The 18,032-nt window shown below is 37.9% G+C and overlaps 1 protein-coding gene across 1 annotated transcript in view; it reads left to right on the top strand.

Annotated features, from left to right (window-relative positions):
- KCNH8 (potassium voltage-gated channel subfamily H member 8) overlaps positions 1-5,689 on the top strand; it is a 176,634-nt gene extending 170,945 nt beyond the window's left edge. The window contains exon 16 of the mRNA XM_066318197.1: positions 3,996-5,689. Within this exon, the coding sequence (XP_066174294.1) occupies positions 3,996-4,706 (711 nt within the window). The 3' untranslated portion in view covers positions 4,707-5,689. The remainder of the gene's footprint in view (positions 1-3,995) is intronic.
- The last annotated feature ends 12,343 nt before the right edge of the window (positions 5,690-18,032 follow it).

An 18,032-nucleotide genomic window follows, 5' to 3' on the forward strand; every position in this document is an offset into this window, starting at 1 on the left:
ACACAGTAAAGCCAATTACACAACCTTTCAGATTCCTGGATTTATTTCACTGAAACTGAATCATCATATCATTGCACAAATCCTATAGATTTAATCTGAACTCAGATTAGCTGCAGTGGACTTTTTTTTTCCCTTCTGCAACTAGCTTTGTTTCTAAAGCCATTAAATCAGAACCGTCTGTCACCATAATACCAATGGCCACAGAGTTGCTGATAGATGATCAGTGAAAAGTCTCTCTGCTCAATTCTCATTTCATTCATTCAACAACACAGTCAATAAGAAACCAAATACCAGCAGTTAGTCAATGTAAGCCTTGAAAGGCAACTCATTCTGGCTGAAAATCTCCCTGACTTAATGAAAAACCAGAATATAAGAAGCAATGAAAGACCAAGCAACGGAATAAAGAAGCTGCCATATACAGTGCAAGCCAGGAAGCTCCTCCACTATGCCAAAATGCAGCTTCCATTTCTCAAGAAGCCAATATTCATCTTCATTTCTTTGGGTGTTCAGAGTCATAGCAGGAAAATATCTGGGTCTGAAGTTCAAATTTCAAAAGGGAATAAACCTATAGAAAAATGTGTACAAATCAGAATCAGCTTCTAATCAGAAAAAAAGTCTTATTCCAGATTTATCCAGGAACAGTAATGAAAGCTAGGCATTCCAGCTGAAAATTTGTCCTAAAAAAAAGGATATATTGGAAGGTATAATGGAAAAACAAAGAAATCTGTTTAGCCATTTAAACAAAGCAATAAGCATCATCATCATCTTGCATCACACCATTTCTACCTAACTACACGGAACAAAATAGAACTGCTCAGTAGTTTAATAATAGTAGTAAAGAAAAATAGTCTTCCTTCTGAAACTGTCAAAGTAATCTGAAAATACAAAATACATCAACTAAAAATTTTATTTTATCCTCTATTTTGAATTTATTCTTTCCTGTTAACATAGTCTTCCCAAAAGGCACCAGCACATTGCTTTCAACCAGTTTGAGAAGCATCTCTTGCTACTTGAAGCTATATCTGTATAAAACCCAGTTTCTACTTCCAGAAACATTGCAATATCTTTTTCAAGTCCTAGGAAGTGTTAAGGCGGACTTTCAAGTATATTTGGGATCTCAGAGATAATTTTAAAGCTGTTTGCCTAGCGCAGCACAAACCATTTGTACCAGTAGCTGTTTTGCCTAGCAATAATCAGTGTGCTCCTGAAAAGAGTGCAGCCTTACTAGCATGCCAGGAATCAGTCCTTTTTCCTCAGGAGGAAGCTGTACTTCTTTCAATTTCTAAACTTAATTCATAGACTTAAAATTCCTTCAATTTTTAATCCCAGTTCTTTTGCACTTTCTCAAACACTGAGAAATTCTTAATAGTACTGACAAAATTTTCCCCCCCATTGCACCTTTTTATTTGCATCTGCTCAGTGATCTCTGCAGAGTATAAAAATAATAGCAAAAATTGTGTAAGATTGGTAGGAACACTAATAGTATGATGCTATGCATGTATAGAGCTATAATAATAAAGAGACAGATGATAATTAATAATGATATAGACACTGGAGCTTTGATCTCGTAATCTTGTAATTGTAAAATCCTGAAAGCTATATACTTTTTTGTGTATGTGACATCCAGAACAGATCCAAACAGATCATACTAACAGGAAGTGGTGAATTAAGTTTGGGATAACTACTCTGGCTATCACACTACTGGAAACTGTTAAAGACTACTTTATAGGAGCTTATCAGGTAAATTCCTGTGTTGGTGCAAGAGCAAGTTTATGAGAAGACAGCACTCTATAAGCTAGCTTAGATATCAAAAATAGAGTATCTGGGCACTAGAGCAAGCTGTAATTAACAGTAATTCAGGGCTGTAACAAGTGCTGGTGTTGGGATTGATTTTTTGCTGTGTTTTCTCGATGAATTGGCAAAAGAAACATGCTAAATGATGATTAAACTTCTAAAAAGCTCATAAGTGATGAGAAATGGAAAACAAAAACATGGATCAAACCAAAAAAGACATTTTAAAATTGCCGATATTTTCACACAGCATTCGTAGTTTAGATGAGTACATATTTATAAGGTAGTGTGGATACTTCTATTTGCACACCTGCAGAAGCCCTGAAAAAATTATGCAAGTTGGAAATTATACACAGAAAATCATTGCTGAACCCACGAGGTGTAGGGGCCATTGATGATCCTGAAAAGAACTGATGACCACTGAATCCAGACAGCTATGAGTTTGATTGTCTGTCTTCCCCCCTTCTTCCCAAAAAAGCTTTTGGAGGTTTTGCAATATCATCTCCTAGGGTCCAACAGAACATAGGAGTTCTTGTGAAGTTGACTGGTCCAGAAATCTCACTGATTTCTTGCAGTCTGATGGTACCAAGAACCTTCATTGGCTGCTCTGACCCCACAGGAAGCCTGTTCACAAAACACTTTGGCAAAATATTTTCATTTCTCACGTTAACTGAAGTTGCCACTCATTTAAAACTTAATCTCTGCCAGCAGAAGGGGATCTCATGGCATTTTCTATCTCTCGTGACTCAAGGAGACAACAAGGCAAAAAGAAAGAGAAGCGCAGAGACACAGAGATCCTGTCACTTGCCACTCAAGAGTCTCCTCCCTTTAAGGATTTTCTCTCCCGAGGCAGTGTGATCATTGCAAAACCATTAAACAATACTTTGGGTTTGACCTCTAAGCTCAGAGAAAAATAAATAGATCTATAGGAGCTGTATTGGAGCTTCCCACTTTCTTCTCCGAAATACTTTATAATTATTGTGCCTGAATCAAACTCAGCCTGAAATGTATTTCCAGCAGAGGTCTTCAGAACTATCCTGCCAGAACAATGAAAATTAGTCTGTGTAGGTCATCTAATCAGTGGTGTCTTTATGTGAGGTCAAAGAAATGCTCCATGAATTCGCTTTTCTGACTTTTTGACATGTGGCTTGAAGATGAATGTGCAGTAATATCTTTTTTTCAACAGAGTAGCATCAGTATGAGAAACTCTATTTATAATGATAATGATAGTGCTTTGACCTAAAATAGATTGATAGATATCATGGAGACAAATTTAATTTCTACCATTTGAAATGATGAGTGGGTTACTAGACTTTTCATTACCCAGATCATCCTTATACAGGCCTAAAAAATATCCCCATTAATGTTCAGATGTCAGTCAACTTTAAAACACAAATTCAGAACTTGCCAATCTGATCTCCACCCAAAACAGCAATGTGGAGGAAAGACTTCATGTACTTTATGAAACCAAATGAATGCTACCAGTAATTTCAGCATTTAAGAGAAATGGTCTAATAAAAAATTTGATTCTTCCTTCTGCACACACACCAGAGAAATCTATGAAATGGATTACTGTCTGTTATATGTAGCACCTTTCAAGCATAACACAAAAGTGCATGGAAACAAACTGTTTCACAATCTTCTATATTTTTTAAATAACTAAAGGTTGAAAGTGGGGTTTAGAGTTTTCAAGTTTTTCCCCTTTTATTTTTTTGGGTTTTAGTTGTAGTCCACAAGATTATCATATGACTACTATTTGCATCCAACAACTTAGAGTATGGATTTCTTTTATTTTACTATGAAGACAGCAGTATACTTCACACATATTTCTAAACAAGATTTCACAAGACCTCATTTTTATGTAATTCAGCAGTATAAAATTGTTTAACAAGAAAGTTTTACGGTTTAAAATATTTAATGATTGATCAAGAAAATATTGATGTCATAGTGCATCTGGAAATCATCACAGTTCTGACTCTATGACCATTTTTTATATACAGAGAATCATTTGAAATCAGATGGATTAAAGTTGCTGGAAGGACTATTTCCCACACATACAGTAGCAGAGAGTGTTTTTTTAGTGTAGAGACTTTATGACAAAGATCAAAGTTGCTATTGCTAGAAAGAAAAGAGGGATGTATGTGCATATTTTTTGGCATGATGCATGAATTAATACTGGGAATATTTGTGCCCTTTCGTAACAGATGACAACTTTAAGTCAAGAAGTCTCACAATTACGTAAGGATATGAAAAGTGTGGTGCACCTTCTGGAAAACCTGCTCACGTCCCAGAAGCCTCCAGGATTCTGTGCTGTGCACAGCATATCTCGAAGTCCCACACTGGATAGTCTGCAGTCTCGGGTGGCTTGGACTACACATCAGCCTTGCTCGCACATGCAAGCTGGGAATTTCACTTGCACCAAAGCACAAGTTTGTCGTGGAAACACATTATGTGACATTTGGAATACAGATCTGTCTTCTGTAGGCAGCAGTCCCCAAAGGACTGAACCCAACCTGCAAAATTCTATGGATGGTGAACTTTATTATACAACAGGCCTTCAAAATTCCCCCTCCCAGTATCAGGTAATTCAGAAAGACAATCTGCAATTCTTAAGATGCACCTCTCCCCGTTCAGACACTACCCTGACTCCTCTTCAGTCTATTTCAGCAACCCTTTCTCCTTCAGTATGTTCTTCATCAGAGACATCACTACACCTAGTGCTGCCCAGCAGGTCAGAGGAAGGGAGCTTTAGCCAAGGAGCAATCAGCTCACTAAGCCTTGAGAACCTGCCGGGATCATGGGACCTGGAAGGAACAGCCGGAGTAACTTCTGCACAGACTCCAGATTTCCCAATAGATATTGTGACAAGCACAAGGGATGTTAAAGATAAAGATTGCCAAGCCATAGATGTATGAGAAACAGCGAAGTGGTACTCAAAGCATGTTCCACAGCTGCCAGTTTTAAATTTAGGGACTACTGCATGACTGCTTCATTTGATCTCTGTTTTGGCGATCATGGAGACTTACTACAAACATGAAAATTCAGACTTATAGAAAGTAGAAAAGGTTATGTTGGTTCATACTATAGGAAAAACAATAAATTTCTAGATTCTAGAAGCATGTTGCAAAAACATTTTGAATACAGATATAACTTGTCTGTTTGGCAGACTTTTGTGATAGTCCAAAGACCCTGAGGGTCAGAGCAGCTGGAAGTCTAGCACAAAGAACTGTCATGGGTGGCTTTTGTTCATCGAAGCAAAGGTTTTCCCTGAGTGTCTTACTGTTGTTCTCCAACAATATCTATGGCACTGTTTGCTTCAGGTGATCGTGGGTCCTGCTGGTCTTTTTGTCAGTTCTGTGAAGGCAAAAGGACAATATTCGCTGCATGTCATCTAGACAATCAACCAAATAGAGCTGCTAGAGAGTGCTTAGTTGTTGCACGTTATTTGTCATGTAAATGAAACCTCTTAATTTATCTAAAAATACTATTTTTATATACTTGGTATGAAACATGTACCTAAAAATTATTTGAAATATTTATAAGAGAATAAGAGTTTGGTTTCATTTTGGTAAAAGCTTGCCATTTTAACAAGAAATGCACTACCATCATGTATTAGATCAAATACTATTTATTGTTAAGATCTCATGTAGTCTACAAATGGCTTCCCTTTTACATGCATGCAATTTGCAATGAATGTACTCATTCTGGTGGAATACAAATAAATTAAGGTATTATTTTAATTAAAAAAATAAAAGAGCTGGAATGTTGTATCCTATAACAAGGCATCACTACTTAAAAAGTGAGTTGCTATACTGATAACATGAAGTACTCTTGGTTTGTGTCTTAATATTGCACTGTCATTTGTAAGACCAGGTCAACATTTTAAAATACATTCCTGTTTAGGGGCTTTATATCTGGTTAAGAAAATTAAAAGGTATGAAAACCAATGAGCAAACTGAGGAATATTAAATGAGAAAATTACAATTTTAGTAAGTCCGAAGCAAAGAAATAAGATTAAAATATTTTTTATTAATTGATTTTTTTTTTCATCTCTAAAAGCTAGCTTTGATTTTTAGTCAGAAATTTTTAAAAAGAGATACTATAGGTTTGGCAAATTATTTAATTTGGAATCTGACTTAACGCCCTCCCTCTTTTTTATTTCCTGGTATATAATGTACCAGAAACATATTCCTACAGTGAAACACCAAAGCTTCAGGTTTGCATTAGCATTTTGCTTTTTATATATAAGGATGCACAGTATGCATCATATTTACAGATCCTTTAGCAAGCTTTACTAAAAAAGCTTACAAGCCAAAATAAATGTCCTAAAATGGATAAGTAAACTAAGCTACATTTAATAATTAATGCAAACTGGTAGTTATCGAATTAAATTTTTACAGAGCACATATTTAGATTTAACTTCCTTAAGAGGTTATTTTTGTGATTTTTTAATGAAAACTTCAAAGACGGAATATATTTTAACATTTGGCTCTGTGTGGGACACTACCCCCAGCTGATACTCTGTGCCCAACTTGCATCCTTTCCAGACATTTTCCTACTGGTACAAATTAAGGATAAAATGTCATCTCTCATTTTGGGCTGCCTGAATTTTGCCAGTATGTCTACACCTCAGTGTGTTTATATACAGGGTTTCTTTCTTACCCTCTATTCCAGTTTTTCCTTAGTTTAAGGTTAAATAGAGAAGTGCTGATTAAATAAAGAATAATCCCAGAAATTAAAAAAAAAAATAATGATAGTAGCAAATACAGTAGCAAGTACAGGTCTATGGTATTTCTGCAAACAATCCTGGTTCACCTTCAGCCATTGCTGTCGACCTCTTCAACACTGGGCAGGAGGCTGAGGGGAGGTTGCCTGCTCCCCACTCCCAGGGCAGGAGCCCCACTTCACCTCAGCACCCTACAGCCACAGTCCTCTCCTGTCCTCACCACAGGGCACAGCTGCCCACAAATCCTGATTCTTCAGCCTACTGTATTCCAGCTATTGACTGGGAATGCACCAACACACCATATGCCTGGTTCCCAACATCATTTAGCAATTTCCATTACATATACAAATTGAGAGAAGCATTTGCTTTCTCATTTTATGACAAATAAACTATTATGTGGATACCTTAAGATTTTGGCTTGTTTTTTTTATTATTATTTTTTTATTTTCCAGTATGAACAGTGGTGTCATGAGATTAAAACCAGGTGTTTTGTCCTGGAGTTTTTGTGTCAGTTTTGTATGGAAGTTTAAAAAGGTCAGTGGAAACAAAAAATATCTCTTTGCATATACAACCTTAACTTTACTGTTGTACATTTAATTCTCAAAAAAAAAAAAAACCCGCATGTGCAGTAATTATGAAGAAATAGCACCAGGATATCTGTCCTAAGTGGTTCTATGTTTCTGCAATTGTCAAACACATCCCAAACAAAGTTGGCAAACACTATACCATTTGTGTTGGCCATAGTTTTAAGGAACACACCCGAATTGCAGAGATTCTGTAAGATGGGCCTGACACAGGTGAGTGTACTGCCTTCCAGGGAAAAGCTCAAGGAACTTCAGAGAAGGCAAGAGTTCATTCCAGGCATTGTGGTTTAACCCCAGCCAGCACCCAGCCCCCTGCAGCCATTCACTCATTTCCTTCCTGTCAGAATAAGCAACAAAACTGGAAAAGTCAAAGCCAGAAAACTCGTGGGTTGGGATAAAGGCAGTTTAAGAGGGAAAGCAAAAGCTGTATATGCAAGCAAAGCAAGGGATGAAATCACTGCTTCCCGTGGGCAGCAGGTGTTCAGCCACCTCCAGGAGAGCAGGACTCAGTCATGCATAACTGTGACTTGGGAAGACAAACGCCATCACTCCAAATGTCCCTCCCTGTATTCTCCTTCCTCCAGCTTTAATATGCTCAGGATGGCACCATATGGTTTGGAATGTCCCTTGGGTAAGTTGGGGTCAGCTGTCCTGGCTGTGTCCCCTCCAACTTCTTACCCTTGCTGGTGGGTAGGGGGAGGAATAGAAAAGGCCCTGGCTCTGTAAGCCCTGCTCAGCAGTAATAAAAACTCTTTCACCACCCTGCTTCAGCAGAAATTCAAACCATAGCCCCATACCAGCTGCTGTGAAGAGCTGGTATGAAGAGCTGTGTGAAGCAAATTAAAAATCCCAGCCAAGACCAGCACACCTGACCAAAATCAAGCAAGGAAAGAGAACAGTCTTGAAGGGTTGTACTATCTTAAACTCCCTGACACCATCATAGCATGAAAGTCCCAGGAAAAGCATTCCCTAAGCAGCTTTTATTGGAAAATATCCGCAACCAGTGCAAAAAATTTCAGTTTTGAAGGTGAAATGACAATTCACAGGGACAAATGTGAAGGCACATACTTTTGGAATGGAACAGTATCCAAGTAGGATTACCACTGACATAATAATTCTACACACAGACTGGTCATTGAGGATACCTGAGATTAAAGCAACAACCATGTAATATTTACATGTTACCTTCAAAAGACTCTCAGTATGAAAATGAATACAAACACCCCACACCCTAACATCCAACCACCAGGTTCAGACAAATGAATTTATTCTTTTTTTACACTAAGCTTTACAAATCTAAATAATCTTTTTTTTTTTTTTAATAAGGATTGTTCCTCTCATCTAATTCTGTATCAGTTTACTTCCTAAATTAGATACATTTTCTTCCTTTCTCGCATTTTCCATCACTGTTGCTTTCTTCTTCTGTACATTAATTTTAGTTTTTTCCTCTCTATTTATTTCCCCATCTTTTTTTCTCACTTATTCAGATTTATATCCTCTCTCTAACTTCATAAAATTCAACCATGTCTTTCATTTCCTGATACTTTTCCTATTAAGAATCATCCTAAGTCTGCTGCTAACAAACTAAATGGTTACTGAACTCAGTCATGCAATAGGACACCATATTTTGTCTCTGTCAAGACTCAGGCAGTAAACCACTGGACTCTAACCAAAATCTCCTGCACTGTTATATTCTCACAACGCTGCAGTTGCTTGCACTGAAGATGGGAAAAAGAATGGAAAATATGAAAAAGATACACTGAAAACAAACCAACAAAAATACCAAAAGTAGGAAATTTGTCATCTGCTTTAGATACATCATCAAAGATATTTGTCTTGTGCCCATGGTACCTACTAGATTCAATTTAAGAAACACAGCTTATCACAAGTTCTGCAGATACTTATCATTTTTTCACAAATCATATCCTGATGTTGTGATAACTTTGCTTTGACCATTGGCTAGTTATCTACCACAAATACCTTACTCTAATTGGTCCATCTGCTAACTTCAATACATTTCCCTCTGTGAGGCAATTTTGTAACACAGTGTCAACAACCTACCTGGTAGCTTGTAAAAAATCCTGTGTTTCAAAATGAAGTCTTGGGATGAAACAAACTGTTCTCAACATTTTCTGCATCTTCTTTCCTTAACGTAAAAGCACACAGTCCTGACATGCCTCTCAGTGGGATGCACTTCAGAAATTTTCTGCTGCTGGGACTACCACAAAAAGTGCATAGTCACATTCCCATGTTCTATAAAAACACTTCTAACAATTTACCTCAGCCTTAAAAAATGAGGCTGTAGCTGGTAATTTAGACAGCAGTGGAGTAAGAAATAAGAAAGGGGCTGGTGCTTGATTTTCTGGATCACTCCCCTATCTCAGTAACAGGAACTTGCCCAGCTGTCATCAATTCCAGCAGATTACATGGTACTGAATCTTTGCTTCACTCAGAAAACCAAGTAGCTTATCACAAGAAATTGAAGATCATCTCATTCATTATCTACAAATTGTCAAAATAGATACTAATAAAAAATAATTCATAGCTACAAATTTGTTAGACAATGCCACATGCAAAATCAGTTTTAGTCCTTCCAAGATGAGCATAAAATTCACATCATCATTCCCAGACCAATCACTGATCTCCTGTGTACTTCATAAAATTCTTTTCCCAGGGTCATTTCATTTCTCCTATCATGCATTGTCAGTGGCAACAACAATAACAAGAAACAGTAATTTCTGTCTTCAAGATCACAAAGAAATGCCACAGATTTGATTCTTTCATTTAGAGAAATTGGTTGATGAAAAGAAAATTTTATCTATGTACCTTGATACTGGAATGGCCCAGTCTTTGGAAATCTCTCAAAGAAGCAAGTTAATTATGTTTAAGAGTTGAAACACTCATGTCAATCAGAACCTGGAACCACAAAAGTTGTGCAAGAGGAAAAGCAGTACCTTCCTCTTTCAAATTATTTTAAATTTTAGGATTTAGTATGGATCCTTACATTTGTGCCTTGATGGTATGCTTTAAGTCTATGCATTTATTTCCAAGAGATTAACATTTGAATTTATTCTCTCTTCACAGATCTGGAACCCACTAATTTTTTTACTATGGTAAATCCAAAGGTCTTATACATGACCAAGAAATGGAAAGATAGGAAAAAAAAATAGTGACGATCTTTATCTTCAATTACACTGTATTTTACAAATTATGCATTACAATTGTAAATGTCTAGTATGTATTTAACCATAGAATAAAATATCAACAGAATTAATATGACATACAATAAATGCCTCCACCAACATGCTTCTAAGAAATATTTCCTCAGTTTTCTAATTTTATTATCCTAGATGTTAATTTATCAACTTCACATACTCAAAGTTCTTTGATAGGGGCCTTAAAAAAGCTACAATTTTAGGCAACTATTATAATTCATTCTCTTTTTTAAGTGCCTTTGTTCTATTACATTGATTTCTCTCAAAATATAAGGTGGTGGAAGTGTTAACACTGTCATAAATGACAGCTGTAGGAACAGCTGCATAGACTTGCAGTTTTGCCTGTTGAAAAACATTTTTTTTTGTAACTCTTGTGATGCCTCGGGTCACAGAGAATTCTAAGAAGAAGAATCTTAGGGTCTTAGAAAACAATGGTGAAAGTTTTAAGTAAATCAAAGAGCAATAGAAGATTTCTCAGGGCAAATGTTCAAATATAAGGAAGATTTCTTTTTTAAATTAAAAGCTCATAGGCCTTCACATCTAACATCCACGTATCAGGATTTTTAGGACAGTCAATGCAAATTCTCAGGTGTCTAAGAGCTGTTTATCTGCACTTAAAATTCATATTTCATATGTAGTGGATCATGTTATATGTATGTATTCACCCTGTCCTGGCCTACATTGTAACTATTCTGATTCTTTATTTTTAGCATAGTCTACCTCTGACTTCTTTGTGGAATTAAATAGATTGTGTTCTTCTTCTGCTCACCTTATACAATACAAAATAACTAATGTAGTAGTGACTAAAAATCCACATATTTGGAAGGGTTTTACCTTCATGAGGCACTTTAAAGATTTTGCTTCCTGTTCAAAAAATCAAAGCTTCTTTCAAGAAGAGATTTTTAAAAACCCACTCAGTATTAACCTTCCTATGTGCAAACAATCAAATCCCACACGCCAGCTCCTTTTTGACTCTGCAGTCAGACACAGGACAAAAACAGCATCATCCTGAGACAAATTGGAAGCACAAGCCTCAATAGGCAGTAACGTTACAGACTAATTATGCCTTTTTAAAGGCCAACATTGTCAATCATTTGCTTCCTGAGTTTCCTTACATGATTTTTTAACTTAACACATATATCTAGTGCTGCTAGGGATTTCATTTTCCCCACCCCTACACAGCACTGATCCACAGAAATACAGCTCATATTCTTACTAGAAAAATGCCAACACTATTTCAGTAACCATGCAAATAGCTTGTAAGCAGAATTTCAAAGCCTGTAGCATGCAAGGTTTCTTGCATTATACTTGTTTATAGGAAAGGAAAAGGATCACCTCATAAAAGGAAATATTTTTCATCTCACTCGCCGTAGTCTGAAATTATTTTCCAAAAGTAAATAGCAAAAGTCTCTTCTGTGCCTTTGCTTGCAGTGAAATTGTGGAGGCAAGGAGATGACACAGGACGGACAGGAACAACGCCACTGACACACACGTTCTTTGAGTGCCACACTAGCTCATAACATCATTTTTAAATGTAACCAATTTATGATCATGAGTCATGATTTGTCTTACTGAGTCAAGATTGTCAAGCACCTTAAATGTGTTCGAAAATATGCAATCACCTGCTTATTTTTTCCCATACAGAATTGCCTATTTGTGTTACAGATTGTGCCATAGAATCTCTGATAAATATATATAGAGTGCAAAAATAGTTACTGCCACTTGTACCACAGTCACAGAGAAAGCAAAAATTCCCTATTCCCCAATTCTCCAAAAACATGAAAAGCTTTTTTAAAAGAAGAAAATTGCTTCTTGGTCTTTTGTAAAACGTTATATTTGTATTGGGTTTGCATGGCCAGGTTTTGGTAACAAGGGCTACAGGGGTGCTTTTGTGAGAAGCTGCCAAAAGCTTCCTCCATGTCCAACTGAGCCTATGCCAGCCAGCTCCAGGATGGACCTGCCAATGGCCAAGGCTGGGCCAACCAGAAATGGTGGGAATACCTCTGTTACAAACTATTTAAAAAGAAGGACTAAAAAAAAAGTTTCAGAAATGTAATTGTGGCAAAAGAAAAGCAGGGTAAGGATATGTGAGAGGAACAACTCTGCAGGCACCAAGGTCAGTGGAGGTGCTCCAGGCACTGTAGCTGAAGCTCCCCTGAAGCCTGTAGTGAAGGCCATGGTGATGCAGCTGTACTTCTGCTGCCCATGAAGGTCAACAGGGATGCAAAGATCCACTTGCAGCTCTGGGGGAGACCCACGCTGGAATAGGCTGCTGGTAGGGACCTGCAGACCCAAGGCCAGAGGAGCCCACACGGGATCAGGTTTCCTGGTAGGACTTGTGACCCTGTGGGGCACCAGGCTCAACCCAGCTGTGCCTGAGGGACTGCACTCTGTGGAAAAATGACCCACATTATAGCAGTTCATGGAGAATTGTTGTTTGTGAGATGGACTCACATTGGAGAAGCTCATGGAGAACTGTCTCCCATAGGGAAAGCATGCTGGAGCAGCAGCAGGAGCAACAGGCAGTGAACTGACCATAACCCTGCTTCCCTGCACTGCTAAGGGGGAGGAGGTAGAGCTGGGAAGGAGGGAGGGAAGTCAGGAAGATGTTTTAAGGTCTTTTTTTACTTCTCATTATCTTACTCTGATTTTGATAGCAAGAAATTCATGTAATATCCCAAAACTGAGTCTCTTTTGCCTGTGTCAGTATTTGCTGAGTGATCTCAGACCTTATCTCAGTCCATGAGCCCTTCATATTTTCTCTCCCCTCTCCAGATGCAGAAGGGAGAGATAGAGAAGCTTTGGAGGATGTTTGGCATAGAGGGTCACCCCACTAGACCTTTTGGGGCTGAAGCCCAGGAACATAAGGGTTTTGAGAAAAGGATGGCAATTGAGAGCAGCAAAATTAATTTTGCCTCAGCCAGATCCAAAGCAATCCTTAATACTCTCCTCGAGGACCAAATTCTCAGCAGTAGCAAGTATAGGGCATCCAAGGTGAAAAGCTGCCTATTCCTGATGCAACCAACATGTAAATGTAGTACTCTTTCAAATGTTGGTAGGAACAGAGTTTTTGAGCAAGCAGCTGTTAAAAGCTGGTGTCTATAGATCTACTTACTAGCAGAAAAATGAAATAGAAAAATCATAAAAACCCTCAGGGACATTTGACAATATCCTTACCAGAGCCATAGTACAGCACAGCTTTTTGAAGTATTGGTCGCCCTTTGCTTCAATAAGAAAATTGTATTTGAAAATAAATGGCACCATATGGAGCAATTATTCACATTGCAGTAGAAACTGGAGCACCTAAAAGAGTTCAGGGGTCTGTTGTATACACCACAGCATATGGAGATAATACAAAGTTCAGAGAGCTTTCAACCTAACAAAAAAAAAGGAGTTGCACAAAAGGAAAAAGGAGCATGAAAAATTTATCCAAGATCCCACAATGGCTTGCAGGAAGGCAGGAGCAGAACAGCTGCCTGAGCATGGGTGCCTCTGCTCAGCCTGGAGGCAGCAGGCAGGGGTGAACTCTCTGCCTGCCCCACTGCCCAGCAGTGGAAGAGCAGTGCAAACTGCACCAAGAAACAGAGCCCTAGGAGAGAAGAATATTTCCAAGCATAAATGCTAAAGGATTCCCAGGACTATGTTCTGTAAGAAATAGAGTACCTGCAAACAAGATATATGGGAGAGTTTTCAGTGGTGAGGGATGTATAGCACAGCAGTTTCTGTAACTGAACTTATTAAGTCTCTGAAAACAGGTGCTTGAATTATGCCAGCAGGTTTGATAATTAATTAGTCTCTTTGTGTGCGCAAAGTAGAATAAAAGGAAGGTCTCTGAAGGCCTTGCATAAGGTTTATCTCGCACCTGCAACACCAGGTTAGCAAGAGCAGCACAGCAGCCCTTTTCCTTAGCCTGCCATCAGACATAAAAATCACATCTGAAAAATACCTACCCATGAGGATGAAGTTTGCCTCAGTCAAGTATTTTCAGGGGCAAGAAGGCAGACAGTGTGTTCCAGCAATATGCAGCACATCTGCAGACTCTGCATGCACAGCTGTGCAAGGCACACTGCTGCTACAGTCAACCTTGCAACCACAGGCAGTCAAGTCCTTGAGAGGCATCTTACATCCTATGCTTTCCCTTCTCCAACACCTTTTCCCCCAATCATTGTGCAAGCATTTTTCCAACCATAGGCCCTACCTGATACCAGAAATAAACTATAACTTGGGAAACACTGTGATAAAAATTAAACAAACTGGGGGAGGAAAAGGAAAAATTATGTTTGATGTTGTCTCTCAGCATAGCCTTTGTATGACTTAATATCCACTGAGACACTCAACAAGGTAAGGAAAAAGCTGGCAGCTTTGGGAATGGGAACAGGCTCTCCCCACATCAGCAACAATTAGGTCCTTTAGAGTTATTTACAGCCAAACTTCAAGTTTAAAATTTGAACGAATTCCATATTGTTAACAGAGTTGGAGAATTCAATGTTTAACTAATTTGCCAGGTGATGTTGAATAGGCTGATGTAAACACAAATTCTTTTGTGAATGAAGATGTTAAAACTGGAACCTGCATATAAAAACACTGTTCTTTTTCTAGGAATAGAAAGTTTAGATATTTTGTTGTATCTTTGAAGAAAAGTAAAGCCTCCTCACCATTCACATTCTTCAGCAATTAGGTTCAACTAACTTCAGATTGTCATATGCATATCAATTCAGACTTTTACTTTCCATTTAATTTAAACTCTCTACATGTGGTCAGTCAGTCCAAGGTTACCTTCTGCAATGTCCCGGTTAGAGGTCCAAAATAGATCTAAGTACAGGACCTTCCTCTAGTTTTTTTTCAGTGACCATTTGGTGATTAAATCTGCAAGCTGTCGTCTCTCCAACATGTTTTTTGCCTACCACTGTTAGTGGCATTTGTTCTCCAAACTATATTTGAGAAGTGAAAGTTTCCAACAGTGAAACAGTTCCCAGTTCTCTTTCTCTCTCACAAATAACAGCACTGAACTTTCCAGACACATCCAACTCTAGCCTAGAGAGTTTATGACAAGTTCCTAATATTTCTAGGGTCCCTTGTCAGCTCTAAGCTCAGTTCTGCAGGGTGGAAGAACATTTAAGAGGTTTTTTTTCAGTTATAAATGCTAGTAGCAGAAGTTGGGTTTTTTTTCCTTAACTACAGCTTTATTGTATTTCTTCAGCCAGGCTATGACTTTCATAGAGCCTGAGCTTTCCTGAGTGAACTCTTAATTCTTAATATTGATGTGAATCCATTCTCACTTTTTACTTTCCCACTGTTTGGTTTAAACCAGAATGTGGTGACTTAGAAATAACCTTTTCCCTCTCCACAGGGAGTGGTCCTGAGCTTGTTTTGTCTTAACTTGTGTAAACTCTGTCATGTGAGCAACATTGTATAAAATAAATGGCTTAATTGCAAGATAAAAGGAATTCATTGTCTTATTCAGATTCAGCCAAATATTAAAAATGCTGATCGACACAGAGTGTAAATCTATTATTTTTAAATCAGTGCCAAATGAATGCTGGTTTTAATATTCATTGTATGTATGTTAAGTGGCTGTTACAGGCTTTAATTATGACAGAGGTGCAAGGTGGTCTGCAACAACGTATTTTGCAAATAATGACTATGAAAAGGACATGTATTTCAGTTTGCTATTGTTCTTATTAATAAAGAGAGAAACCCTCAGAACAGTGGAAAACAGATAAAGTAGCACATAATGATTCACTGTCAGCTGGAAAACATTTAACAAGGAAAACCGGTAAAACAACAACCAAGAGCAGACTAACTGCAAGGGAGGGGAAAGAATCACCAACACAATGAAGGGGATTGCAAAAGCCTCTAAATGTGAGGTTCCCCAGCAATCTGTGGCATTACCTTAAAGCTGGGATGGATACAGGAGCCGTCTGAAATAAATGAAGAACCTCAGTAATTAAATTTTTAGTGCTGAAGTCTTCTCTTGTTAGCATCAATAACAACAATCAGACAAAAATTCTGATGCCTTTGTTTTCAGCTAATGACCCACAGGAAGGCAAAAACAGAAACCCAGGACATGCCTTAAGTTGTCTGATTGTTTAGGGTGCATCAGACTGCAACTACTCAGAAAGACTTTTTCCCACTAGACACTGTTTTCTTAATCTTGGGTCCTAGTTTTATTTTTCCACACAGATTCTTAATTTACATTCCAGTTTGTTAGCTTATGTTTTCATAAAAGCATTTCTGTGGGTTTTCTATTTTTTTCTCTGTATGCTTGGTTATTCTGTTTTTGCACCTTCAGGGCATATTTCCCTTACATGCTGGTTGTTGCCCATAAGAAAGAAAAATTTTTTGATTGTATATTCTCCAGCTAATCAAAGATGGAACATCCCTATCCATCAGCAGGCTTTATGGCTTCCATATCAAAGCTAACATAGTCTGTGCTTCAGATAATGAGAAAAATTGGTATCTTCATTCCACTTTCTACTTGTTACCCTTTAGGGTGTGAGGCTGATCTAGCACTGGCATTGATGTGACTCAACAGCAATCATATGCAACTCTCAAAACCACCAGAATTAGATGTCCACTCAAACTAGTGATCCAAAAGCTGTAGACTAGTAATTTAAATACACATACAGCAATGTATTTTACGTACCCATAAAGGACAAATATCTGTCAAACACATTTGCTATACTGGGGATTTTCAGGTGAAACAAATTTAACTGTAAAATTTAGAATCATGAAGCCTGAAATGCTTTCTAAAAATATCTAAGTGGCCATTGATGTTTAACAAAACCAAGACAGGTACCAGACAATTACCGTGATAGTCTTTGGGCTTTCTAAGTCTGCTTTTCCAGGGTAGCCTCTGCTATACACAACACCAGAGGTTTTCACCTGTATGATACCAAGCTGTGGATGCACTGGAAATCTAGATCATGTATACCAAGGAACCCTAAACCCTAATTTCTAATCTCAAGGACTTTGAGAATTCAGCTTTGAAGTTTCAGAAACTATGCTATATGTACACTAGTAAATAATTCAGTTTCAAATAACTACATAAGAAAAGATTTTTAAAAGCTTTAAAAAAAAAATCTCCTGTTTGCTTGAGATACAGCTGAAACACCAGCTGCTGATATTTCTCACCGAGTAGTAATTCCAGCTTTGGACCACCACATCTCAGGTATCTTGCTAAGGTGTATTTTATTGACACTGCCTCAATAAATATGTATCCTTCTTTGTTATGCTCATTCTACCCGAACATTTCAGAGAACTATTTTGAGCTGTTATTTTTCCATTAGTAACTACTATAGAATAGCAAAAAGCCCCTACCACCCTTGCTTGATCTATTGTGAAGAGACCATTTTCTTCCTGCCAGTGCTTTCAGCTGGCTGGGTGTGTGAAGGTCAAGGACAGATACGTTCTCTCTGCAAGCAGAGCCAGTCTGCAAACCACAAATATCACTTTCCTATTATCTTCTGGTCCAAGCAGGAGTATGCATTTCTCATCTATTAAAGGAGTCAGAAGCAGCTCACTCTCTAAGCAACAACTTTTTGAAGACACCTGAAAGGTTACATTAACCCATTGCCTAGGGAGGGACAATTTTATAGCCCTTAGATCCAAAGAGAATGCTTTACTCGGGTGGCTGCCAATTAAGGCTTTATAATACATAATCCCTCTCTCTCTCCTCTATATATACAGTCAGCATGCTGCCAGAAAATGCTTTTT

Source organism: Sylvia atricapilla, chromosome 1 (genome assembly GCF_009819655.1).
Source record: "Sylvia atricapilla isolate bSylAtr1 chromosome 1, bSylAtr1.pri, whole genome shotgun sequence".
In the NCBI taxonomy this organism is placed as follows: Eukaryota; Metazoa; Chordata; class Aves; order Passeriformes; family Sylviidae; genus Sylvia; species Sylvia atricapilla.